The sequence below is a fragment of the Castor canadensis genome, chromosome X (assembly GCF_047511655.1).
Source record: "Castor canadensis chromosome X, mCasCan1.hap1v2, whole genome shotgun sequence".
In the NCBI taxonomy this organism is placed as follows: Eukaryota; Metazoa; Chordata; class Mammalia; order Rodentia; family Castoridae; genus Castor; species Castor canadensis.
The window spans coordinates 98,838,744-98,864,501 of NC_133405.1; the positions used below are offsets into that span (position 1 = coordinate 98,838,744).

The 25,758-nt window shown below is 47.0% G+C and overlaps 2 protein-coding genes and 1 pseudogene across 6 annotated transcripts; all 3 read right to left on the reverse strand.

Moving 5' to 3' along the window:
- Positions 1–680: 680 nt before the first annotated feature.
- Rbm3 (RNA binding motif protein 3) lies at positions 681–4,208 on the reverse strand. 4 transcript variants are annotated; one of them, XM_074064458.1, is made up of 7 exons: positions 4,050–4,208; positions 3,358–3,477; positions 2,829–2,935; positions 2,092–2,197; positions 1,893–1,986; positions 1,585–1,665; positions 681–1,270 (listed from the first exon to the last, which is right to left on the reverse strand). In XM_074064458.1, exons 2-6 carry the CDS (start codon positions 3,458–3,460, stop codon positions 1,608–1,610), a joined length of 468 nt encoding a protein of 155 aa, XP_073920559.1. In that variant the 5' UTR covers positions 3,461–3,477; positions 4,050–4,208; the 3' UTR covers positions 681–1,270; positions 1,585–1,607. The 4 variants fall into 4 exon arrangements, with proteins under 4 accessions (XP_073920559.1, XP_020037713.1, XP_073920558.1 ...); XM_020182124.2 differs by having other exon boundaries at positions 1,581–1,665; XM_074064457.1 differs by having other exon boundaries at positions 1,585–1,668.
- A 6,592-nt stretch (positions 4,209–10,800) lies between these two features.
- Positions 10,801–24,830, reverse strand: Tbc1d25 (TBC1 domain family member 25). 2 transcript variants are annotated; one of them, XM_020182118.2, is made up of 6 exons: positions 24,562–24,830; positions 22,758–22,867; positions 21,474–21,628; positions 12,985–13,112; positions 12,669–12,857; positions 10,801–12,395 (listed from the first exon to the last, which is right to left on the reverse strand). In XM_020182118.2, the coding sequence occupies exons 1-6, from the start codon at positions 24,661–24,663 to the stop codon at positions 11,034–11,036; spliced, it is 2,046 nt and encodes a 681-aa protein (XP_020037707.1). In that variant the 5' UTR covers positions 24,664–24,830; the 3' UTR covers positions 10,801–11,033. The 2 variants fall into 2 exon arrangements, with proteins under 2 accessions (XP_020037707.1, XP_020037709.1); XM_020182120.2 differs by lacking the exon at positions 24,562–24,830 and adding an exon at positions 21,831–21,937 and having other exon boundaries at positions 22,758–22,775.
- Positions 24,831–25,570: 740 nt separating this feature from the next.
- Positions 25,571–25,690, reverse strand: LOC141420170 (small nucleolar RNA SNORA51; annotated as a pseudogene).
- Positions 25,691–25,758: the final 68 nt, after the last annotated feature.

The following is a 25,758-nucleotide window of genomic DNA, read 5'->3' on the forward strand; positions in this document are numbered from 1 at the left end:
TAGCCACAATGCCCCATAACCTGGGCTTGGCTCACTGGGTGAGGCAGAAGTCTGGTAAGTTCCTGAGTCTCCATCCACCTGCCAAAGCAAATTCATGACCATTTGGGAGGGAGAAAGAGTCCTTAGGACCTGTCCCTACTAGCTGGGAGGTCCAAGAGGCAGGCCTCCAGGACCAAGACTCACAATTCACATCTCCATGCCCTATGAATGAAGCAATAAGGCAGCTCAGGGTAGTAGTATCTTGGGAGACTGCAACCTGGTGATATTTGGCTCAATACTGGCCAGTTGAAAACCATGGCCACAACTCGTTTTTCTGTCTGAAAATGGAACCAATGGAAGAATAACACCCATTGAGGGGGGGTGTGAAATCCCAATACAGAAAACTACTAGAACCATTACTAAAGGGAGAGGCAGAACTAAGAAAACTAAGATCGGCTAGAGACGCAAACATTAAATGGCAAGACATCAACTTGGGATACCTAATTCCAGTTATAGGGGAACTCTACCCCATACCCACCATATGTGTACCCAAGCTTTGCAATTTGAGGTTTCTACCCTTTTGGCAAACCCTGACGACCTCCACCCCAACAAATTTCTTTCTAGGATTCCCTCCTCCTGACCTGCATCTACAATTATTTTGTAAACTGGACTGAGTAAGGAAAAAGCATTATCAGTATCAATTCGTGTTCACGTTTCATCTTTTTAATCAGCTCCATGAAGGACATACTAAATACTATGAGACACAACAATTTTTTTTCCAGTATTTAAAAAAACGACACAAACATTTTAAAGAAGCTCTTCTATATAATCAGGGCGGTGATCTTGAATAAAAAACATCTCTCAAATAATTGTATTCTTGATGAAGGCTGCTTATAGGTTATGTTCAGAAATCACTTTCTGACCATGATAAACATTGTATACAAGGTTTAAAAATGTCCCTAGATACACATTCATTAAAAAAAAAATCAGTCTGGCAAAACATTTTTTTGTCAAAAGCAATAATCCTGAGAACCCAAACAAAAAAAACCCTGATAAAAAGATAAATATCTGGATTCCACAAATGTCTCAGAATTTGTCTTTAAATGGGAAAAAAATTCTTAAAGAATACATGGAGCTTACAAAAAGATCTTTAACAAGCTACCTTGGGAGCTCATTTCAAAAATAAAAGTTGATGTACTAAAACAGATGTTTCAACGCAGCTCCAAAAATCTTTATAAACACAGCGATTTGGAAGGACGATCCTGGATCAGAAGTGTTATTCCTTGTGTATCTGAGAACAGTAAGAAGGGGTAGAATTGTGACGTCAGGAAGAAAACAGGCTGACAACATGCTCACCTCCCAGATTGATAAAAAAATGATAAAAACACCTCTTTTAACTCCTCCATCTCCCAAAGAATAGAGGCTTAAGGATGGGTTTTTAGACCCTCCCAGAAGCAGACTAGCACTGACATGCACCTGAGAGAAGTCAAGATGTACATGAGGGCAGCCAAAATACTGAGCAGTGTGACCAGAAGAAAAAGGCAAGAATACGATAGGGTCTAATGGGCAGGGTCGGTTCAGTGCCAATATTCAAGTCTTACCTACACTATGTGCACTCGTGCCTCAATTCAGTTGTCATAATTGTCTCTGTAATTTCCTCCCGAGTAGCGGTCATAACCACCCTGGCTTCTAGGTAAAAGCACAAATGTTTTACAGAAATGTCCTGTACACTGCAAATAACATTAAAAACTATACATTTTACAATACGTGCCACAATTATACTTTAAATGCATAAAGGAGAATATATGAAATATAAACATCATGTAGTAAACCCAACTTCATGGCATATGAACACCCAGGCTTGTTGAGCTTGAGACTCAGTACCAGAGTACATTAATCTCTTAGCTACCCACCTGCCGCTATAGTCTCTAGACCGTCCGTATCCATATCCATAACCTCCAGGTCGACTGTCGTACCTGCCGCTCCCATATCCCTGGTCTCCACCACCTACAGCACACAAAGAAACAATTAAATGGCAGTTGTTCAGACAAAGGCCACTAACAGGCGACTCTACTCCCCCCAACCCATCATCAAATTTGTCACTGCACTTACCTCTAGAGTAGCTGCGACCACGACCATGTGCCCCAAAGGCACCCCCTCTGGTGCCCCGGGCAGACTTGCCTGCATGGTCCACACGGATCTGGCGACCATCCAGGGACTAGGCGTGGGAGACACAAGGAGGATTGGTTGGCAGTCAGTCAGGGCAGTGGTGAGGTAAGAGTGGGCATGGGCAGGTGGGCAAGAGCCCAGAAATTCCGGCTGGGAACCAGTTTCTGGGTGCCATGTTCCAGAACAAGCTCCTTTGACCACAACGGCTTCATCAGGAGCTAAAGAATCCCACAAAATGACCTGAATCCACCGTGTTCCCCTGCTACTACTTACATCTTGACTGAACTCAGGCTGAGTTCTCCTCCCCACTCCTCTAAGCTGCCCGACTATTAGGGCTAGACACCTCTCTTGGTTTGAGGCTTCAGAGTCCATGCCAGAAGACTCACGAGGTCCTCTCCGGGCCAGGCCCACAGGTCTGCAGACTCTACTACCTAAGCCCAGGGCAGGTCAACCATCCACAGGTGGCTTCTCGGCCTCATGCAGGACCAGTCGTCGCCTCCCAGGCAGCCCGGCTCTGTCTGCCGCTGCCCTCCACCCCCTAGAACAGAAGGCAGTCACGCTCCTGTAAGTGGGCACTGTGGGGCTTCATGGCCGCGCTGCCCCTAGCAGACACAGAGGGAAAAACAGAAGGGAGAAGTGGCAGATGGGCGGAAGGCCCCTCTGCAGGTAGCAGGCCTCACCTCTCCATTCATGGCTCTCATGGCATCTGAGGCATGCTCTGGGTTGGTGAAGGTGATGAAGCCAAAACCCCGGGATCGTTGAGTCTCCCGGTCCTTGACAACAACCACTAGAAAAGAGGAAATGTGGATTGCTCAGTGCCCAAATGGACAAGGAACAATTAGTGGCCCGAATAGAGAGAGAAATAAAAAATGGAACTCCCCCCCCCTTCTTACATCGTACTGAGTTCTTCTCCGCCTAAGTCTATACCCCTGGCCTAAAGAAACAAGTAGTATCCGGGTGTTGTGAGGCACACTTGTAATCCCAGTACTTGGGAAGCTTTAGAACTGTAAGTTTGAGGTCAGCCTGGGCTATATAACCAGACCCTGTCTCAAAAAAAAAAAAAAAAGCAACTCCCACTCCCCCCCTTTAATAAAGTAGGTATGGATAACTTGAAGGCTTGAGATCATGATTTTTCTCTAATGTCCCATGATATGCAAGTGTCTCAGACTTGCTTTCACCCACTCTCCATGGATCTGAACCACGTCTCACCCTCAGAGATAGGCCCGAAGCTGCTGAAGTGGTCTTCCAGTGCCTGCTCATCGGTGTTGAAGTTTAGTCCTCCCACGAAGAGTTTTCCTTCTTCAGAAGACATGGTAGCAAATTCGAGTCCTGTGGGGAAGAGTATGGAGAACGATGGGAAGTAACAGAGAAGGGAGAGGAAGATGCCAAACAACTGAAAACGTAGGATTAAGAGAAGCACAAAAAATACATAGAAACAAATTAAGGAGATCCAGGAAAAAGATCGAAAAGGCGGGAATCTGCAGAGCTGGCTCAAACACGTCGCCATTTGAGAGCCGCCACGCGCATGCCCACAACACCCCGCGCCACCACGCCCGTCATTTTGTGCCTCAGCGCAGGCCCGGAACAGCCTTGTGTTCCCCCTGCGGCCGCAGAACAAGATGGCGGCGGTCACGTGGGAAAGAGGGCAGCCGGTTTCGACTGCCGCGTGGTCACCACCGCCACCAACGCCGCCGGTCCCGCACCATACTTCTCGGACGCGGTGCGCCAGCCTTCCACCAAACGGAGTTTCACCCCCGAGTGCGGGACCCGCTCGCCCGGGGAAGCCCAAGCCAACGTTTCAGCGGCCGCTACTCTCCCCACTCGCGACCTCCGCTTCCGGCCGGCACGACACTCGGGAGTGAAGCAAAGAGTGGTCGCTCCGCAAGGCAGACACTGCTTACCTGGGATCTTAAAAGCAAAAAGGGCAGACTGGCGACAAGGTCTGAGGAGCAGGAAGAATAGGGAGGCTGTCGCGCGGGAAGAGGCTTGATAAAGCGTACGTAGCGGCTTCGTCACGAAACGTCTCCCAGCGTGCGCCGGCGTGCGTCCCCATTGGCTGAGGCCACCAGGGGGTGGTGGAAGAGGAAGGGATAGCTGAACGTGGGTAGTGTGCGCTCGGCGCGCTTCCGGTAATGGCGACACCGTTGTGCAATTGGTGCACCCTAATGTCTGCATTCTCCCCCAACCCCCACCACACAGCTGAGCTGTTTTCTTATCTTCCGTGCAGGAAATTTCTCACTCTTCTACCCTTTCCCGTCCCCGACGTCATCCTCACCGTCCGTGACATCATCTCTCCAATTGAATCTGGGATTGTCTATATTGTTCTAGGTTCCTGCCAAAGTACCTACTGTGATGGTCTAGTCCTCTAACCTCATAATTCTCAAGGGCCCAGCATTTTATCCCCTGCCTTTCCTGAAGTCATTACTCTTCACAGTCTTTCATGTCAGACCCTACATTTTCTCAGTGCTCGACCCTTAACCCCTTTATTGTCTTCTCTGCGCCCAACATCTAGTTGCCTGTCATAGGCTACATATCCTTGGTGTCATCTTTCTCATCTCTGACTTAAGCTCTCATCCTTATCTGACTGTCTCCTTAAGACAACTTCTTAATTTTTCCAAGATGCCTTCTGCAAAACAGAATTGATCCTATCTTCAGAGTGCAAATCCCAGTCCATGGAAGTTCTGCTGTCACTCAAGTTCTGCTCTTGATCCATAGAATGATCTTTTACAACACACAATGAAATCCAAAGTTTCAGCCTTCAGTGTCTGAGTTATGTTTAAAATGAATAGATTTTTTTTTAACTGGGGCTTGAACTCAGGGCCTATACCTTGAGCCATTTTGCCAGCCCTTTTTTGTGAATGTTTTTTTTCAAGATAGGGTCTTGCAGAACTATTTCCCCGGGCTGGCTTCCAACTGCAATCCTCCTGATCTTTGCCTCTTGAGTAGCTAGGATTACAGGCGTGAACCACTGGTACCCGGCTACAATGAATAGATTTGACAGTTTGTTGTTGTTGTTTTTAGCAGTACTGGGGTGTGAACTCTGGGCCTTTTGCTTGCTAGGCGGGCCTTCTACCACTTGAGCCACACCTCCGGCCCTTTTTGCTTTGGTTATTTTTGAAACAGGGTCTCCTGTTTTTGCCTGGTTGATCAGGACTGGGAACCTCTTGCTTCCTGTGTAGCTGAGATATCTAGATTTGTTAAACTTCAGAGTATAGTATGCTACTCATCGATATTTCTATTGGCCCAATTCCTGTAGTTCCCTTCTGATCAAGTTTCAGGGATTCTTCAAATAGCCAAATTATTAATGCTTTATGTGCTGGAAATTGTAAGCCCACTATTCCATTCTGACATTTGTGTTACTAAATTTGTAACCAGTATCCTTGGTTGAATAAAGAGGTTTAATTTTTTGTTTTTGTTATTGTTTTGGCAGTATTGCAGTTTGAACACAGGGCTTCGGGTTTGGAAAACTATTTGCCCTGGCTGGCTTCAAACTGAGATCCTGAGATTACAGGTGTGAGCCACTGGCACCTGGCTTTTTTTTTTTTTTTTTGATTCTAGGTCTCAACATGAAGCTCAGGCTGGCTTTGAACTTGTGATGCTTGTGCCTCAGCCTCCCCAGTGCTGAAATTATGTACCACCATGCCATACTGATCTGTACTTTTAAAGAAATCCTTCACTTCTCCCAGATCCCAGAAATGTTCTCCTACAGTTTCTCAAACTCTTGATCCTCTTGAATCTACCAAGTGCTGGGATTACAGCTATGTACCACCCACGACTAGCTTGGACTTTTTTTTTTTTGGTGGCACCTGGGTTTCAACTTAGGGCCTAGCACTTGGTAGACAGGCAGTCTACCACGTGAGCCATGCCCCTAGTCCTTTTTGCTTTAGTTATCTCTAGATAGGATCTTGCATTTTTGCCTGAGCCTACTTCACACCATGATCCTCCTACCTATGGCCTCCTTTGTTTCAGAAACTGAAATTGGAAGCTAGGAGTTAGAGACTGGTCAGGAAGATTAGGGAGGGTGCCCTCCATGGAGAGGCCATGAGAGGAACAGACTGTAAGAGACCTTGAAACTGCCAAAGCCTGGGCGCTGAGATAAACAGGTGTGGGGAATGGGAAATCTCACTCACTCAAGCCTTGAAACTGCTAAAGGCATGTGAACTAGGCCCCCCCCCCCATAAGATGCTCAATAAGTGTGCTGGACCTCGGGGCTGTTGGGAAGGGAAAGAGAGGCATACACAGTGATGTCCATGGGCTGGCACAGATGCACATCACCTAAATGGACCAAAAGCACAGAGACACAACCAGCTTCCCTTCAACCAGGATAGAAAATCCTTATAAAAACTCCTAGACAAAGAGCCTCAGGGGCTCAGCCTTTCTGAAGCCCCTCCCATACATATGGGAGTTTTCTACTCCTTTTCCTCTCTTAAATAAAACTCTGCTCTTTTGATCACCCCGTTGTCTGTGGCTGTCACTCTTTGATTTCAAGAGATAAAGTTCCTGGCAACTACTACAGCACTCCAGAGACCAGACCACTACAACAGAATCACGGGCATGTGTCACCACACTCAGCTTATTGAGATGGGGTCTTGCTAAGTTTTTGCCCATGCTGGTCTTGAACCTCAGTCCTCCCCATCTCTGCTTCCCAAGTAGCTGGGATTACAAGAGCTCCACTGTGTCCAGCCCTGGCTTGGACTTTTTAAAAAATAATGAGGATCTATGTATTTAAAATTTATTTTTGCTGTACTGGGATTTTGAACTCAAGGCCTTGAGCTTGCTAGGCAAATGCTCTACCAGTGGAGCCACACCCCCAGACCGTATTTTAAATATTTTTTATAATTACTATTATATTGGGACTTAGTTCTGATCTTTCACTTCATATTCTGCACATACAATATGTATTTTGCTTCTTTTTCTACCATCATACTGAGGTATACCTAACATTTCTGAGGGTCATTTTACATCATTTCCCTGTAATATTTTGATGTTACCTTGTTTATTGTACTTACTTAAAATTCTTCAGCTGCCAGATGCTGGTGGCTCACACTTGTCAGGAGGCAGAGATCAGGAGGATCATGGTTCAAAGCCAGCCCCCAGCAAATAGTTCTTGAGACCCTATCTTGAAAATACCCTACACAAAACAGGGCTGGTGGACTGGCTCAAGTGGTAAGCATCTGCCTAGAAGTGTGAGGTCCTAAGTTCAAACCCCAGTACTTCTCATCCCCCTCCCCCCAAAATCACCCATTTAAGCTGCTGCTGGATTCCTGACCATCAAAGCAGAGAGCAAATTGTTTTGAGCTGCTGAGTTTGGGAGTAAGTTGTTATACAGCCATAGATAACTGACACATCCAGTCTCCTTTTCGCTGGTGGGTTACACTGCCCTGCTGTCTAGTTATTTTGGCATGTTGAACTGAAGTTACCAGCTGCTCTGGCTGGCAAAAGGCACTGGGGAAAGGCTGAGACCAGACTCTGGTCTGTTCACTTACCTGGAGCTTGAGATAAAGGGACGTGTGCGGGATGAGCCAGAGGCTGGACGCATCCAGATGCCCCAGCAGCAGTTGTCACTCATACCTGCTGTCACACTACCTGACAGTGGCCTGGCTGAGGGGCTCACCTTTCAAGACTCACAGGAAGGCAGCTTGAAGAGGAGGCAGTCTCCTTAGGATCCTGTCAGCCAGCAGCCCTGGCACCTGGAGGGGGAGTGGTGGAGGACTGATAGCCCCTGGCTGCCCATTTCTTCCCTCAACAGGACACTAGCCTTGGCACTCCCACCCCGCTACCTCGCCCCCACACCCGTACCTAAGGTATGGATGATTTCTGCAGTGGGGGCAGGTGCAGGCAAGGATCTTTCCAAGTCAACATGGGAAAGAGGTAAGAGCCATAACTTACACCTCTGCTTCTCTAACCTACCCTGTATTTGCTTCCTCCAGTCCTCTGGCCCTCAAAACACATGCCAGTTCAAGATAACCTTCCATGTCCCCATGGGTCTCAGAGCTGTGCTGGTTTCTCTAGCCAGTGCTCTCTCTTCTGTAGTCTCTCCACTGTTGGTTTCAGGCAAGGAATCAGCAGCTTGTACTGTCTGCCATCTTGGTAGGGCCCAGAAGGCCCAAGAGTCCCAGAGTAATAGAGGTTCTGCCCTTCATGTCATTTGAGCCTCCTTACAGAGAGGACTCTTTCTCCCTCAAAGGTCCCAAGCCACCATACACAGAATTGACTTGAATAGACCTTCAACTATCAGAACTCAGATCACACGGAACGCACCCCTTAGGGTGTCAGCTGGTTACTGACAAAAGGGACATTCAGGTTCCCAGAGGGCCCTATACCTCTATGTGGCAGGTGGCACCCAGAGAAGTCTGAACCCCTTAGCCATAGCACACACTTGATAGGCTCATAGTGTTTGAGCATCTTGGACACAGGAAGGGTCTTCAAGTGACTAATCCCTCATCTGAGGAAGTAAGGAAGCCTCAGTTTCTCCACCAGCACTGGGGGCTGGTGGGGGCCTTTTAGAGGGCCTGCCTTGCAAGCACAAAGCTCTGAACTCAAACCCCTGTCCCACCAAAAAGAAGGGTCATCCTGAGCTTTACATGGCAATCTGGGTGAAGACAGACGGGAAGATGGTTGCTTGGCAGCTTTGCTCACTCCAACAACTTTTGGTCAGAACCTGGTGCAGCTAGGTTATGACCTAAGGACCCCAATTAATTCATCCATTGTCTGTCATGTCTTTTATAGAGGTCAGCACCAGCCTGTGGAAGAACCCCAACTGCTGAGAAGGTAAGCAGGAAAAGGACCTTTAAAACAATATATATTTTTTTGCAGTACTGTGATTCGAACTCCAAGCGCTCTACTGCTTGAGCTGCACCTCCAGCCTTTTTATTTTGGTTTATTTTGCCCCACCCTCCTGTACCCCTTTTTATTTTTGAGACAGAGTATCACTGTGTAGCCTAGGCTGCCCTCAATCTTGTAATCCTACTGTGCCTCAGCTCCCTCAGTAGCTAGAATTAAAAGTGCACAACACTGTGCCCAGCTAAGGACCTGATTTTTTTTTTAGCAGAACTGGGGTTTGATCTCATGGTCTCAGGGTTCCTAGGCAGGCACTCTGCCACTTGAGCCACTCTACCAACCATTTTGTGTAGGATATTTTCGAGATAGGGTCTCATGAACTATTTGCCTGGGGCTGGTTTGAATCAGATCCTCCTGATCTCTGTCTCCTGAGTAGCTAGGATTACAGGTGTGAGCCACTGGCACCTGGCAAGTACCTGCTTTTGATGATTATCCTGCAAATGAATAGGCAACTTCTGTAGGTCCTGAGTTTTATCATTGCTTGATTTGTTTCATCCATATCAGTGGGGTGGAAAGGGCAAATAAGTGGTTTCTATTGCTGAAATGGTTAAGACAGGTATTCATAAGCTGAGAACCCATCTTAGTGCCCTAAGCATGGAAGGGCCACAGTTCTTCAAGCTAGCTCAGAAGTAAGTGACAAGATAGTAGTAGCCTGAGGGGTACTGAAGTTTCAGGAACTATAAGGAAAAGAATGACAGAAGAGGAGGTCTCCCCAAGAGCAGGCCAGAGGCCGGGTAAAGTAGTGCTCTAGGGGCTTGCCAGATATACCCCAATGATAACCTTGTCATCGGACCGGGGACCTCTCCCAGCCTGTGGTGACACAGCCACCCTCAGCATCTACTTCTCTGGGACAAACTGCCAAACTCTCCTGTACCCTGAGCAGTGGCTACAGTGGCTACAAGGTGGACTGGTACCAGCAGAACCCAAGGAAGGGCCCACGGTTTGTGATGCGAGTTGGCACTAGTGGCATTGTTGGAGACAAAGGGGCTGAGATTCCTGATTGCTTTTCAGGCTCATGCTCTGGGCTGGATTGGTATCTGACCATCCAGAACATCCAGGAAGAGGATGAGTGTCGACCACTGTGGAGTAGACCATGGCAGTGGAAGCAGCTACGTGTAACCACAGTGACACATGCAGAGGGGAAGTGAGACAAAAACCTCCTGGCTGATCTGCTCTGTGCTCAGTTCCCTCCCCAAACCTGACTCCCAGGAATAGGGAAGTTCCTGACCTTGTCTGAGATTTTTTAATTTCCCAGCTATGTGGTACATAGCTGAGATAATGTGATTCACATTAAATGTTCCTCGAGTATAAAAAAAAAAAAGATAGTAGTAGTCTTAGACCCCTGTGCAGGGCCACCAGTATTATTGCATAAAACTCACAAAGAATGGTCTAAATTCTAGAAATGGTGAGGTGTGGCATGTGAGGGGTGGCTGGCCTAACATTTTTCTGTAAGTAGGCTATAGCTTCCTAGTCTTTATAATAAATCTTGTCCTTTTTTGAGCTAGGAACTCTTTCTCATCCCTCAGGGCCTGTCCTGAAAACAATATCCACAGCTACCATACCAACCCTTATAGGCATACAGATATACTGAAAAACTGATCCAGGCTTTCCTAGAGCAGTCAGTCCAGGCCTGGGCTCACCTTCTTCAACCAATTCTCAGCAGCTACCTCTCTCCCTGCCACTGGGGAAGCAGAAGTCACCCTCCACCAACTGAAGTATTTCAGCCCCATCAGGTAAAGAGCACATGGGAATTTCATCTACAGCAAAATCCAGGGATGGGGCAGAGAAATACACAGACCACAATGACCTTGATGTGTGTAAAGTGTAGTTGTTTATAAACAAAACGACAAAAACAGAAAAAGAGGTTGTAGCCTCCATAGGTGCCAAGCACAGCCCCCTTTTTCCTCCCCCACAAGCCTGAGGAGACAGAGCCCCAGGCTCCAACAGGTCTAGGGATGGCAGGCAGGGAGGTGGTATCTCACATATAGGCCCTCATGACAAAGAATGGAGATTAGGGGGCTGATAGAGGATTGGAGGGAACCTGATCAAGATGGAGCTGTGGCCTCAGCCCCCTCTTCTGAGTCCCACACCTCAGACTGCAGGTAATCAGCAAAGAGCGCCTTGGCCCGGCGCAGGACACGCCCCAGGTGGTGTTTCCGCACAAGGCGGTCAAAGTGCATGGCCAGCTCATTGTAATCTAACCCGTTGCGCATGATGTGGTCACGGTGCTCCAGCAGGATGGCCAGGCAGAGGAAGAGCATGAATGGGTTCCCCCGGCCAAACTCCTGGGGTGGGGGCAGGCCCATTGGAGGTGAGGGTGGCAGGGACTTCCCAGGGTCTCGCGGGGAGCCTACCTCTTGCATCAAGGGGGATCCTACAGCCATGTCACCAGAGGGAGAGGCCTCCTGGGTGGATGGTGGAGATGAGGAAGATGGGGAATCAGGGTGGGAAGAGGAGGACAGTAGTGGGTCTGGGGAGTTCAGCAGGGGCTCAGAGAGGGACTTGGAGTTAATGAGGGCAGCAGGGTGGGGTAGGCGGACCACAGTGTCCCTCCTGGGGCCCATGTTATCCCTGAGTTGCTGGAGGCCATCCAGGCTGGCTTGTCTCAAAAGACGCCCCCCACCACTAGGCCCCTGACTGGACCTAGCCAAATGGCACACAGCATCTTTGAAGACACTGCCTCCTCCACCAACAGGCCTCAGCATGTGCCTCTGTCGAACTGGCCGCCCCCTGTGTCCACCGAAGCCAGTGTCTGCCACTTGGCTAGAGGGTCCAACAAGTTCCACCTCGTGTTCAGGAGGATCGGGGGGCAGTGAACTCCAGGTGACCTCAAGCATGCGAAGGGCATCATCAAAGGCGAACTCGCGCTTGAGTTCCAGTAGCAGCCAGCGGTAACAGAAGAAGAGGTCATCAGCACCTGCCTCTTTCAGGTACTGGTAGAAGTCAGGGTCAGCATGTCGTAACAGCAGCTTGAGGTGGGCAAACTTGGTGGCCATGGCACGTCCATCAGGATGGAAGTTGGCAGCCAGGCGCTTCATGATGCCACAAAAGCAGACAAAGGCATGGCCCTCATGGTCCATGACGGCGAGGATGGGTGAGGCCAAGTCGCTCATGCCCTGACAGTAGGACACCTGCGGGTGGGTAACGGCATAGGTGGTAAGGAGGTCATGCAAGGCCCGCAGGTGTGGCCCATCCTCAGGCCCTGCATAGTAGGGATGGGCCCGGTCTGTGCGCAGCACATCCTTGAGGACTGTGCTGCGGATGAATTCCAGGTCCTCAGGGCTCGCTCGCTGGGCCCACTCGCTCTTGAGCTGCTCATACTCACGACTCTTGCGTTTCATGTAGTCCATTCGCTCACGGCCTGTCAGCCCATCTGGGTACACATTCAGCAGGTACCGCCATACCACCTGGCCAGGGATGAAAGAAGGAGATGAGGCTGACACTCTACAGGTGAGTCACCACACCCCTGTCTATTGGTCACCAGCAACGCAGCCCCCTGGAGCCTCCGTCTTCCTTGTGACAAGTCTGCCTTCCTACCACTGACTCCTAGTCCCTCCCAAGACAGCATCCTGCCCCGGAATATCTGCCCCATACACAACAGTGTGCTCCACTGCATGTGTCTCATGAGCTACCAATAAGCATGGGAGTCATGGACGCAATGAGGAAGCAAGGAGGCTCACCTTTCGCAGTGAGGGCTCCACACCGCCATGATAGATCCGTAGACGCAACTCCTCGGGGCGGGAGAGCTGGCCTTCATGGTTTAGGTACGTGTGAAATTCAGCATCATTCAAGGGCGGCTTGAAAGGCTTGACATCCTCCCCATATGACCAGCTCAGCACCTGCTGGACCTTGGATAAGGTACGGCCAACCTGGGGAGGAAGGAGGGAGGGAAGCCACATGTCAGGAGAAGGTGCCAAGTACCATGGTGCAGGTCAGGGGTTCCAGACATACTCTGCCCTCCAACCATAGCCGGGGCCCCAGGGTCCTGGAAACTACCTGAGAGAGGATGGACTGTGTGAAAGGCAGGGCAACTGTTGTCAGCGATGACCGCTTCTCAGTCAGCAGCACGTCAGAACCAATGACATCTTTGGGGCTGATTATGTCCCAGTCCTCCAGCAGCGGGCCTGGGAGTACAAGGTGAAGCATTATGAGATCGGGCTGACAGTCCGAACCTCAGGGCTGGGCTCCTCTTTCCAAACCTGACCACCTGCACGGCAGCGCATGACTCCCCTCCCTCCTCCACATCATCCAAACAATGTAAAAATCAAACCGTCAATAATCTTTTGTGCTAAAGGTCTCACAAAATGACTGTTATCACCAGCCTACACATACCTACGACATTTTAATGATTTAAAATAGCATTTATTGAGCACTTACTATGAGTTAGGCACTGGGACAAGGGCTCAACAGTACTATAATAAATAATAATACTAGTTGGCTGGGTGTGGTGGATATGCCTGTAGTCCCAGCTACTTGGGAGGCTGAAGCAGGAGGATTGTTTGAGCCCAGAAATTCAGGGCCAGCCTGGGCAACAAAGTGAGATCCCACATTAAAGAAAAATACATTTTAAAAAGAGTTACGTATTTCAGTGGTAGAACACTTGTTTAGCATGGGTGTGAGGCTCTGAATTTGATCCTCAATAACAAAAAATTTTTAAAAAGAAAAAACACTAGCTAGAACTTTCATATTGCTAAGTGGAAGGTACTGTTCTGAGCCCTTTGGAAATATTAACTCATTTTTTGGTGGTACTGACAATTGAACTCAGGATCCATGCTTGCTAGGCAAGCATTTTACTACTTGAGCCATGCCTTCAGCCTAGAAATATTAACTTATTTAACATTCACAGCAATCCTATCAGTTAGCAACTACTGTAATCACTGGGGGACTTTTTGGCAGAACTGGGATTTGAACTCAGGGCCTCACGCTTGCTCGGCAGGCATTCTTACCACTGGAGTCACTCCACCAGCCCTTTTTTATGATGGGTTTTTTTGAGATAGGATATTGCAAGCTATTTGCCCAGGGCTGGCTTTGAACTGTGATCCTCCTGCTTATCATCACTTTTTATATGAGAAAACAGGTACAATCAATTTAAGATACTTGTCCAAGGCTCCAAAACTAACAAATAAAAGAAGTGAAATGCATGGACTGGAGGTGTGGCTCAAGTGGTAGAGTGCCTGCTTTGCAAGCATGAAGCCCTGAGTTCAAACCTCAGGCCCCTCCCCACACCTCCCAAAAAAGTAAAATGTGAAACCTAGGCCCAAAGCCCAAGCACCTGCTCTCCTGATCTCACATTCGTGATAGTTCTCCTCCCACAAAGTGGTAGAAGCTGCTATTACCATTTCAAGTTTACAGACGATGACCAAAAGGTTTGGAATACCTCATAAGTGACCAAGATTCTACAGCTGGGAAATAGTAGGGCTGGAACTAGGGCCTCATTTATCTTCCTCCAAGAGCCCAGATAGATCTTAGAAGAAGTGGTTTGTGGACGGTTTTGTTGTGTAGGTTGGACAATGGAAACCACTGTCAAGAAATGCTTGACTTTATTCAGTTCTAGCTCTTAAAACACCAGCAGGAGTATGTCCCGTCTCTCTTTACTTCCCCTTGCATCCTTTCTGCCCACTTCAAGTATGATGTGGTGGCTAAAGCAGTAGTGGCCACCTCACGGTAAGTTCAAGAATCTTTTTTTTTTTTGTGGTGCTGGGTATGGAACCCAGAGCCTCACATATGCTTAAGCAGGTGCTCTACCTAGCTACACCCCCAGCTCAAGTTCAAGAATCTTAAGTGACATCACAGGGCTACTAGGCCAACAGCAACATCCAGTGGCTGACTTTCAAACTCCATTGTATGAAACAAAACAACTTCTATTTGTTTAAGCCACTATTGTTTGTAAGCAATGCCATACTGAGCAGTATTTCCACTCAGTCCCATGGAGTCTCCTATAGAACTGAAGGGAAACAAGGCCATGTTTGGATGTCACTGCCTTTCCCTGGATGTTCCCTAGGGTCCTGCAAAGCTGAGGAGTCCAGAGGGGAGCCCAAGGTCCACTTGAGACACAACCACCTTCTCTGCTTTGCACCTGAGTAACATCTCCATGTGTTCAGTTACTTGAGTCAGAAACCTGGCACCTCCCCACTCCCTCCCATTCTCAGTTCCCAAGTCCAAACCACTGCTAAGCCCTGAGGTTTCTGCATGCAAACTTCAATTCTACCTATTCTCATTTCCACCTTGTCACCCTATCTGAGCCACCACCTATGATGTCTGAAACTGCCTCCTAACCAGTCTCTGTTTCCTCTCTGTTCTTCTCCAACCCCTGTAACAACTGCCCAATTGGTCTTTCAAAACACTTTACAGGTAAGATGAAGGTCACAGAACTTGAAAAGAAAGACCAAACAGAAGAACCACTTCAAGCTATGAGTGGTGGCTCACAGCTATAATCCCAGCCATCAGGAGATGGAGACTGGGAGGATCATGGTTTGAGGCCAGCCTGAGCAAAAAGTTTGTGAGACACCATCTCTATCATTAAGCCTGGTATAGAGACTCATGTCTATGATCTTAGCTACATGGAAGGCCACAGGAAGGAGGACTAAGGTCTGAGGTTGGCCCTAGGCAAAAACATTGCACCTACTTGCAAAATAACTAAAGCAAAAAAGAGCTTGGGACATGGCTCAAGTGGTAGAGTACCTGCCTATCAAGTAGGAGACTGAGTTCAAACTCCAGTACTGCCACCTCCTCCCAAAAAAGAAGAAACAACTACTTCAAGGCATAGAGCTAAGGCTAGATAATTCTAGTGAAAAAGTAGAAAGACTGGTAGTCAAGCCTGGGAAACCTAACAGGCAAAAACCAGGAAATGCAGGTGAGAAAAGGGATCAGGTGCAGATGTTACAATAAACAGGTAAAAAGTATGATGGGAATCTCCCTAAGATGAAGAAATGCCTTACCAAGTCTTGGTTAGGATTAATTCACAAACACCATGTACTAAGCCTCCTTGGACCCTATTCATATGCTGGAGAAATACCCAGATTCTAAGAATGAAGAAAAAACTCTTGCTGGCTTCTACAAAGAGCAGGCTTCTTACAGTGGAGGGAAGGGAAGACTGGAGATGAACTTCCGCTGCACAACTCTGGAAGCAAAAAGATGGTGGCTTGCTGGGTGTCAGTGGCTCACACCTATAATCCTGTCTAGTTGCAAGGCAGAGATAAGGAGGATCACAGTTCAAAGCCAGCCCGGGTAGATAGTTTGTGAGACCCAATCTTGAAAATACCCAACACAAAACAGGGCTGGCAGAGTGGCTCAAGTGGTAGAACGCCTGCATAACAAGCATGAGGCCCTGAGCTCAAACTCCAGTACGGTAAAAAAAAAAAATGAGAACAGTAAATACTTAAGAATGTTCAGGAAAAAAATGTTAGGGCTGGGAGTGCAGCTCAATGGTAGAGTGCTTGTCTAGTATGTGCAAGGCCTTAGGTCTAGCAAAAAGAAATGAAGGGAGGGAAAGGGGGATAAAAGGAGAAAGAAGGAGGAGGTAAATCTAATTAAAATACATTATAAGCACTTATATTAATGACACAATGTACAACTATAATATGCTAACAATAAAAAGCCTTAAATAAACAAAACCTATCATGGGGGGGGAAGGTGGCCCAAATAATGTATACATGTAAGTAAATGTAAAAACAATAAAATAAAATTTAAATAAAAATAGGGGAAATATCTGAAAGAACCTTACAAAGATGGCTGTTTTACACCATGGCAAGCTATTCCTTTGGCCATGCAAAAACAGAAAACTTTCTGGAACAATCCAATTTCTGGACATACAAGACTATCAGGCCCCCTTCTTGTCAAATTGTGAGTACTGAATAAATACCTGGCTCATTGTGAGAGTTTTAGGAAGTTTAGGACAGTTGGAAGGGAGTGCCCATTTATAATTCTTCAATAAATGAATCCTTCAATTAAAAAAAACCCTAACATAAAGCTACAGTGATTAAAACAACCTAAAGTTGAGTGTGGTGGTTCACGCCTATAATCCCAGCACTAGGTGAGGCAGGAGAGGGCGGACTGGGCTACATAATGAGCCCTTGTCTCAAAAATCAAAACAAACAAGCAAATAATCAAGCCAAAAAACAATGTGAAACTGCCTTAAGGTTTAATAAAAAGATCAGTGTAAGAGATTAGAAATTCAGAAACAGACTTGTGCATATATAAGGCTTTAAAGGAATGGGGCTGTACAGCTCAATGGTTGAGTGCTCGTCTAGCAGGATTTTGGCAAATAAGACAGGCAGCTTTTGGAAACAGTAAAGAAAGAACTGACTCAACAATAACTGAAAAGTTATTTTAAGAGGGTAACTTTTAAAAATGTAGTTTTGTGCCAGGCGTGGTGGCTTATACCTGTATTCGTAGTTACTCAGGAGGGTGAGATTGGAAGGATGGCATTTTGAGGCCAACTCCAGCAAATAGTTTGTGAGACCCCCATCTCCAAAATAACCAGAGCAAAATGGACTGGAAGTGTTGCTCAACTGGTAGAGCACTTGCTTTGCAAGCATGAAGCCCTGAGTTCAAACCCCAGTCCCACCAAAACAAAAATGTAGTTTTAGAAAAGATCCTTCTGTCTGTCTCCCTTTGCTCTATTAGCATGCCATATGCAGTTGGGCTTTTCCTCACACATTATTTCGCAGGGCAGATTTGATTTCTTTATTGAAATACTGCTACTGTGTCCATTTTACAGGTGAGGAAAACTGCAGCCTGGGGAGTTAGTTACGTGACTGACCTAAGTCACTGACATAGTGGCAGAGGTTCCTATATCTCTGGATACCTATCCTATCTGTCTCCTTTTTCATCTCTGTCACTTTGGGCTGTTTTTTGTTGTTGTTGTTGGTTTTGTTTTTTTAGTCAGGGTCTCACTATGTAGCCCAGCATGGCCTCGAGCTTGCCATCCTCCTGCCTCAGCCTCCCGAGTACTGGGATTACAAGTGTGTACCACCACATCTGGCTCCTGTCACTGTCTTTTTCTCTGACTCTTGTTCTCTCTCTCACCCCTCTCCTTCTCTCTCTTCCTCTCTCCTCTCCTGTCCTCTCCTCCCTCCCTCCATCTTTTCTTCAAGGCTGCCAGTCTTAACAATCACAAAATGATAAAATGGTTAAGAACAAGAACTCTGGAGCCAGTTTGTGCATTGCCTGGATTTAAATCCTGCTCTTCTACTTACTGTCTATGTGACCTGGAAAAATCCTGTCACCTCTGCCAGCCAAAGTTTTCTCATTTATTACATGGGGGAATGACAATCCCTACTCTGGACATTATTTTGACAATTCCCTGAAAAAATTATGTGCACAGAATGGCCCAAATATTTAATCCATGTTAGCTATTCACATATTACTATAATATCAATAGCATGCCTCAGTTATCCCAGATGGGCATATGAGCTCCCTGAGACCCCCTGAGAGACTCACATCTTCCACTCCATAATTTTTTTTCTGGCAGGACTGGAGATTGAACTCAGGGCCTTGCGCTTGCTAGCCACTCCGCTAGCCCTCCAGAATTTTTTATTAAAAAAATTCAAACTTGCTGGGCATTGCCAAGTATGGTGGTACACACCTGTAATGCCAGCTACTGAGGAGGCTGAGGCAGGAGGATCACGAGTTTGAGGCCAGCTGGGCAACTTAGTGAGACCCTATCTAAAAGAAAAAAGAAAAGAAAAAGGGGTGAGGTGTAGCTCGGTGGTACAGTGCCTGCCTAGCATGCACAAGGCCCTGGGTTCCATCCCTAGCACTATTGAAAAAAAAAAGTGAACATCTATACATCCATCTTGGTCTCATTAACATATTTTGCCACATTTGCTTTATCTCGCTCCCTCTACTCTACATGTAAACATTTGATATCTGCCAAATCATCTGCAAACATCACGACACTTTACGCCTCCATACTCAACTGTGTTTTCCCAAGTACAGGGATATTTTCCTTTCGTAGCCCTGATCCTATTACCATACTGCTATGGTTTGAATGTAACTGCTGATAGAACTTACATACCTATACGAAATAGAACACAAAACCTCCTGTGATTGCTTTAGGTGGGGTGGGGAGGGGGGAGAGGGGGAGAGACGATGGGGGAGATGTAACTAATGTACTGTAATCCTAGCTACTCAGGAGGCAGAGATCAGGAGGGTTTCGGTTTGAAGCCAGCCCAGGCAAACAGTTCCCAAGACCCTATCTCGAAAATACCCATCACAAGAAAGGGCTGGTGGAGTGGCTCAAGGCCCTGAGTTTAAACCCCAGTACCACAAAAAAAATTTAATGTACAATACAAGCTTATTTGAAATTGTTACTATGAATTCCCCCCGTACAATAAATATAATAAAAATGGAGGAAAAAAAGAAAGTGACCATGCAGGTTGAGCATCCCTAGTCTGAAAATTTGAAATCCAAAACCTCAAAATTTTTGAGTGTGTACCAACATGAGGCCGAAAAAGTTTAGGATTTTGGGGCATTTTAGATTTTGGACTTTTGAATTAGGAATATTCAAATGATAAGTGTCTGATACAGTCTAAAATATGAAAAACTCTGAAATCTGAAACATTTCTGGCCCTAAGCATTTCAGATAAATGATATCTAATAGGCGGGGCCTTTTAGAGATGATTAAGACCCTTTAGGAGCCAGGTGTTAGTGGCTCACACCTATAATGCTATAATAGTAGCTACTCAGGAGGCAGAGATCAGGAGGATCACTGTTTGAAGCCAGCCCAAGCAAATAGTTCACGACACCCTATCTTGAAAAATATTCAACACACATATACAGAAAGGGCTAGTGGAGTGGCTCAAGTGTAGAGCGCCTACCTAGCAAGCACGAGGCCCTAAGTTCAAATTCCAGTACCACAAAAAAAAAAGACCCTTAAGGGAGTGGGTTCACTTTTTTCTGCTACTCCAGCATGTGAGGAAAGAGCATTCATCCTTTCTTTGTTCTTCTATCCTTTCCACGAGGTGTGGACACAGCAAGAAGGCTGGTACCACACATACAACCTGTCAGCACCTTGATCTTGGATCTCCCAGCCTCCAGATCTATGAGAAATAAATTTCTGTTCTTTACAAACTACCAAGACTTTAGTATTTTTTTTTTGAGACGGACTCTTACTATGTAGCCCAGGCTGGCCTCAAACTTGCAACAGCCCTGCCCCAGAGTCTTTAGTGCTGGGATTACAGGTGTATGTCATCATGCCTGGCTTAGGCTATAGTACCCTGTTATAGTAGCACAAACATACTAAAACACACAGCCAGGAAATTTAACACTGACAGAATAATATTATCTAAGCCAGGCATGGTGGTACATATTTATAATCTCAGTACTTGTGAGGCTGAAGTAGAAGTATCACAAGTTTGAGGCCAGGCTGGGCTATATAGTGAGACACTGTCTCAAAAAAAAAAAAAGAGTATTACTAGGAGACCCTCTGTCAGGACACCTCTTGACTGGCAAGAGCTCTGTTTCTGTTTTTTCTCACTTGCTTTAATAAATTCCATACTTTCACGCTCAAAAAAAAAAAAATAGGCGGGTGCTGATGGCTCGCACCTGTAATCCTAGCTAGTTGGGAGGCAGAGAAAAGGAGGATCACAGTTCGAAGCCAGCCCAGGTAGATAGTTTGTGAGACCTAATCTTGAAAATACCCAACACAAAAAAGGGATGGTGGAGTGGCTCAAGAGGTAAAGTGCCTGCGAGAGCCTAGTTCAAACCCCAGTGCTGCCAAAAGAAAAAAAAAAAGAATACTATCAAAATGGTCCATAATCAAATTTTTGGGGCCAAGTCTTAATTTATCTGTGTGTTTCCAAGGGCGAGTATAGAAGTAGCTGAGAGATCAAGGGAAGGAATGAGTGTGCAATAACGAATGCGGGTGAAGGGTGAGAGAATGAAAAGATACAACTGCCATTATTATAATAAGCACTGCCATGTTTAGATAGTGCTATAACTGAAATGTATCACACTGTAGCCATACTGCTATATTGCATTATAGAATAATAACATGTATTACTAGGTCATATGCTGCAGTAGTACAAGTATATGCTATAATAGAGCTAACACTTTTTTTTGTGGTACTGGAATTTAAACTCAGGGCCTTCACTTTGAGCCACTCCACCAGCCCTTTTTCGTGATGAGTTTTATCAAGGTAGGGTGTCGAGAACTATTTCCCCGGGCTAACCCTGTGATCTCTGCCTCCTGAGTAGCTAGGATTACAGGTGTGAGGCAACGGCACCCCGCAGACCTAACACTTTTTTAAGCATTCTCTATGTGGCCATATTTTGCTTCAAGCATTTTATATGAATTTCCCTATTGAATCCTCACAATAGCCCTAAGATACCATCACCTCTACTATATAAATAAAGAAACTGAGGCCCAGTTTGATCCCAAACAAGGATCTGGACCTAGGACACCTTGCTGCCCAGTCCACTGCGGGTTACATTGTGAGGAATGGTGTTACCCTTTGGGGCACTGCTAGAGCACTGGGTACTCACTGTCCTCTGAGGGCCGAATGTCTACACGCAACTGCAGGTAAGGCTTGGAGGCCGTAGCAAAAGCTGTGCTGAGGTCCCAGTCAGACAGGAGGGAGAGGTAAGCTTCCTGTCCTAGCCGATCCCGGACCAGGTAGCTGATGCCAAAGTTCTTCTTCCTGGATGGAGGACATGAGGTAACTCTCAGGGTCCCTAGTTTCCCAGAAGCCTCAGGGACAGTTTCCAAAACAATGGGGTTAACATGGAAGGCATTGAAAACGACATTCTATTATCTGTGGGTGCTATACTAAGGACTAAGGTAGCCTGAGGTCAGGGAATTTGTATCCACTTTGTTACACAAACACAGAAATAGATACACACCTGCTCATATCTGGAGGGCACACTGAAAACTGGTAAAATGCTGGTCCCCTCTGGGGACAGTAACAGTGGAGTTGAGGGATAGAAGTGGGAAGAATGCAGCCTTCTTACTACATAAAAATAAAGCAATCTGTATGTTTGTCATTTTTCACAAGAAAAAAATGCTTATACAAGAAGCTAAACACCAGCTAGGAATGTATTCTTTAGATATACTTGTGCAACTATGCAAAGAAGTATGTTGTATGATAACCACTGTAACCATGGAAACATCCTACATTCCCATCAATCCATCAATCCTGTACTATTCCTTTTTTCTTTTTTGGTGGCACTCGGGTTTGAACTCAGGGGCCTCACACTTGCAAGGCAGGCACTCTTACCGCTTAAGCCACTCCACCAGCAATCCTGTACTACTTAAATTTGTTACCATAGGCATGTATTCCTCCAACACAATCACTGAAACAAAACTAATCATCACATCTGCCCTCAAGAGACTTTCAGCTATCCGGTTTACAAATTTTGCAATGTCTTATAGTAAGTAATTTCTGAGGTGTGTAGAAAACAAGGTTTTATTCTGTTTGAGACAGAGTCCCTATACCTAGCCCAGGCTGGCCTCAAACTTGAGATTTTCCTGCCTCAGCTTCCCGAGTGCTGGGATTACAGGCATGGACCACCACATCTAGCAAAACATTTTATATGCTGCTGGTGACATTACAAATTGGTAAAACCTGTCTGGAGATCATTTTGGAGCCATCCACTGAAAGCTAATTTACCTTATGACTAGCTTCCCCAGGTACTCCAGTATACAGACATTTGGCTGTTCACTGTGGGATTATTGGTAATAGAAAAATAAATAAAACCTTATCAAACAAACGAAAACCCCCACCAAAGCCAGATAACTGCTGGGCTGGTCCCTAGCAGTCTCCCACTCACCCGTTCAAGTCAAAGGCTCGGATAAGGATGTGCTGTAACACGTCCAGTGAAGTGATCTGGGGGTCTACAGCAAAAGAGCGGAACTCAGGTGATGAGAAGCCCTCACATTTCTGAGGAGAGAAGACATGAATTAGTCCAGGAGGGGCCACGCTGGCATGCTGAAGAATGAGTGGGGTGCAGAGCAGTAGAAGGCAAGGTCAGAGTGGGAGTGGGGGGGATGGGTGGGAGACAGACTGATGTGGGTGTTCTGGGCCACTGGGAGGACTTTGGTTTTTGCTCTGAGTGAGGACGAGCCATAGGAAGTTTCTGAGCAGAAAAGGGATATGGCTTGACTTGGAGTTGAATAGGATACTTATGGCTGCTCTAAGAAAAGACTGGAGGGGGTGAGGGTAGAAGCAAGGGGTCCAGTGAGGAGGAGGCTACTGCAACAGTCCAGGTGTCCAATCCTACATCCCTTCAAATATGGTTTGGCAGAGTCACCATGTCTAGTCTGGCCACAATTAAGTCAGCCCTCCACACTGGTGCCAATCTAGCTCATCTATCTGTAACACTCCCCTGCTTAAATTTCTACAGTCATCCTAGGGTCCCCAGCAGACCCCTTCCCAGTCAGTGCAAGCTGGAAGTTACTTTGAACACATCCTGTCTCCAGGCTTTTGTGTGGCTGATCCCTCTCTCTCTGGACCATCCTTCCCACTTTCTTCACCTCACTTACTCAAAGCTCAGGCATCTTTTTTTTTTTTTAAGTGGGACTGAGGTTTGAACTCAAGGCTTTGAGCAAAGCAAGCACTCTAGCTCTTGAACCACACCTCCAGTCCATTTTGCTTTGCTTATTTTGGCGATTGGGGTCTCTTTAACTATTGGCCCAGACTAGCCTTGAACCTTCATCCTCCCAATCTCAGCCTCCCAAGTATCTAGGATTACAGGAGTCAGCCACTGGGGCCCAGCAGGCATCTTTTTTTTCCCCCTAATTTCCCAGACCTCTACCTTAGAGCTCTATTATGGGGAATATCTGTTGACTCTCTTCTCATCACTGCCAATGTGACCACCCCGTTTGAGCCACTGTCACTGCCTGCTGGAACTACTACAACAGATTTCGTCCCCAGAATACACACCAAAGGCCCTTCAGCACCTGCCCCCTCGTACCTCTCTGATTCACCTCCTACCATTCTTGCCCTTGCTCTCACTGTTCCAGCAATAGGAGAACCTACAGGAACAAGTCAAGCTCATCCCCACCTCCCAGCCTTACCACTACCCTCTCTGCCTAGAACTTTCTTCCCCAGCCTGAAATGTACAAGGTACATGGCCGACCCTTTGTATTCAGGTCTCAGCTCCTTCAGTACCTACCCTGGGGATTTTCCAATATAACCTTGATGAACTCCCTAGTTCATAACCTTTTTCATTATTTCCTCACATCATTCACCAGTGTCCAAAACATGTAATTTGTTTGTCTCCCCCCTCCTCCACAAGCGTGCACTCTCAATGCCTATGTGTTGAGTTCAGGACTCCCCTTTCAGACACTGAAGGCACCCCTGTCATTCTTCAAGGCCCCACCTTTAACCCTACAACCCCGCCCCTCTATCCATAAGCTCCACCCACCCATTCCATAGGCCCCAGCCCCATTTTTAGTCCCACGGCCTCATCCATCCCTAAAACCTACACCTTCAAACCCCCCCATCACTCCGCTTTCAAGCCTCGCCCCTCAGGCAACGCTCCAAATCTCAGGCCCCACCCTTCATGTTATGACAGCCACCGCCTTCTCCTCTGGGACACCCGGGCGGGCAGGACGACAGGTTGCCAGCCTCACCTTGACTCGGACCCGTACCACCTCTCGCTCCTCCTCCTCAGCGGCTGCCACCGCCGTCTGGGCTCCCCCACCGGGCGGAGGCGACCCGGAGATCGTTGCCATCCCGCCGCCGCCTCCTGCCTCGGGGTGACAGTTGACCGTTGCCCCTCTACCCCGTGCACGAACCCAACGGTGCAGGAACCCGCGGCCCCACCTCGCGCCGGGGCGCAGGCGCAGATGGAACCGCTCGACCCTACCATCCCAACCGCCCCTCCCACCTGGCCCAGGCTGGAGGTCGCTTCTGCGCACGCGCCTAGCGTGCTTTTGCCTGGAGTCCCGCCCCTAAAGCCGGGCATTTTGCTTCTTTTAGCCAGTGTGCAGGCGCCTGCTTAAGGCCCCGCCTGCCCCGCTCCCAAGGCTTGGTTGTTTCGGTAGTTTACTTCCGGATTCATCTAAGGGCGTATTGAGCTGACGCCTGGTTCAAGGCAGAAGTGGGCAGGGAGAGGAAGCTGCTGCGTGATGACGTTAGGCTCTACACCACGCCCCAAGTTGCCTTGCGCCTCTGCTGACAGATGATGTCATCTGTTTCAAATACCTGTGGTCCTTGCTTTAAATGAATCCGCGAAACAGAAAAAAAGAATCCTTTCTCCAATCTTTAAAAAAATAGCTTACACTTGGTGAAAATTCATGGAATTCCACATATATGATTTTAAAACTTTCTATACGTTTTATTAAGTAATTTACTTTAAAAAAGCATCTTTAATTCTCTCTGGAGTTCCTAGCTGTTTTATTTTTCGTTTTTGAGGCAGGGTCTCGTCATGTAGCCCAGGCTAGTCTTGAACTCGCGATCTTCCTGCCTCAGTCTGCTAATCATAGGCGTGCATCACCATGCCCAGCTGTTTTTTTTTTTTCGGTACTGGGATTTGAACTCAGGGCTTCACATTGGCTAGGTAGGTGCTCAACTACTTCAGCCACACCTCTGGTGTCCTGTTTTTTGTTTTAATAACAAGGTTTTTTTTTCTTTCTTTCTCTATGTCTCCCCACTCACAATAAGATCAGGCAGAGGGCCTGGGCTGAGGTGTAGTGTATATGGGGTAGGTTTACTTTGCTTCTTCTTTCTATAAGAACAGCCTGTGGTAAGCACCAGGCCTACTCTGGTTATTTTGGAGATGGAGTCTCTCGAACTATTTGTCCTGGCTGGCTTCACACCATCCTCCT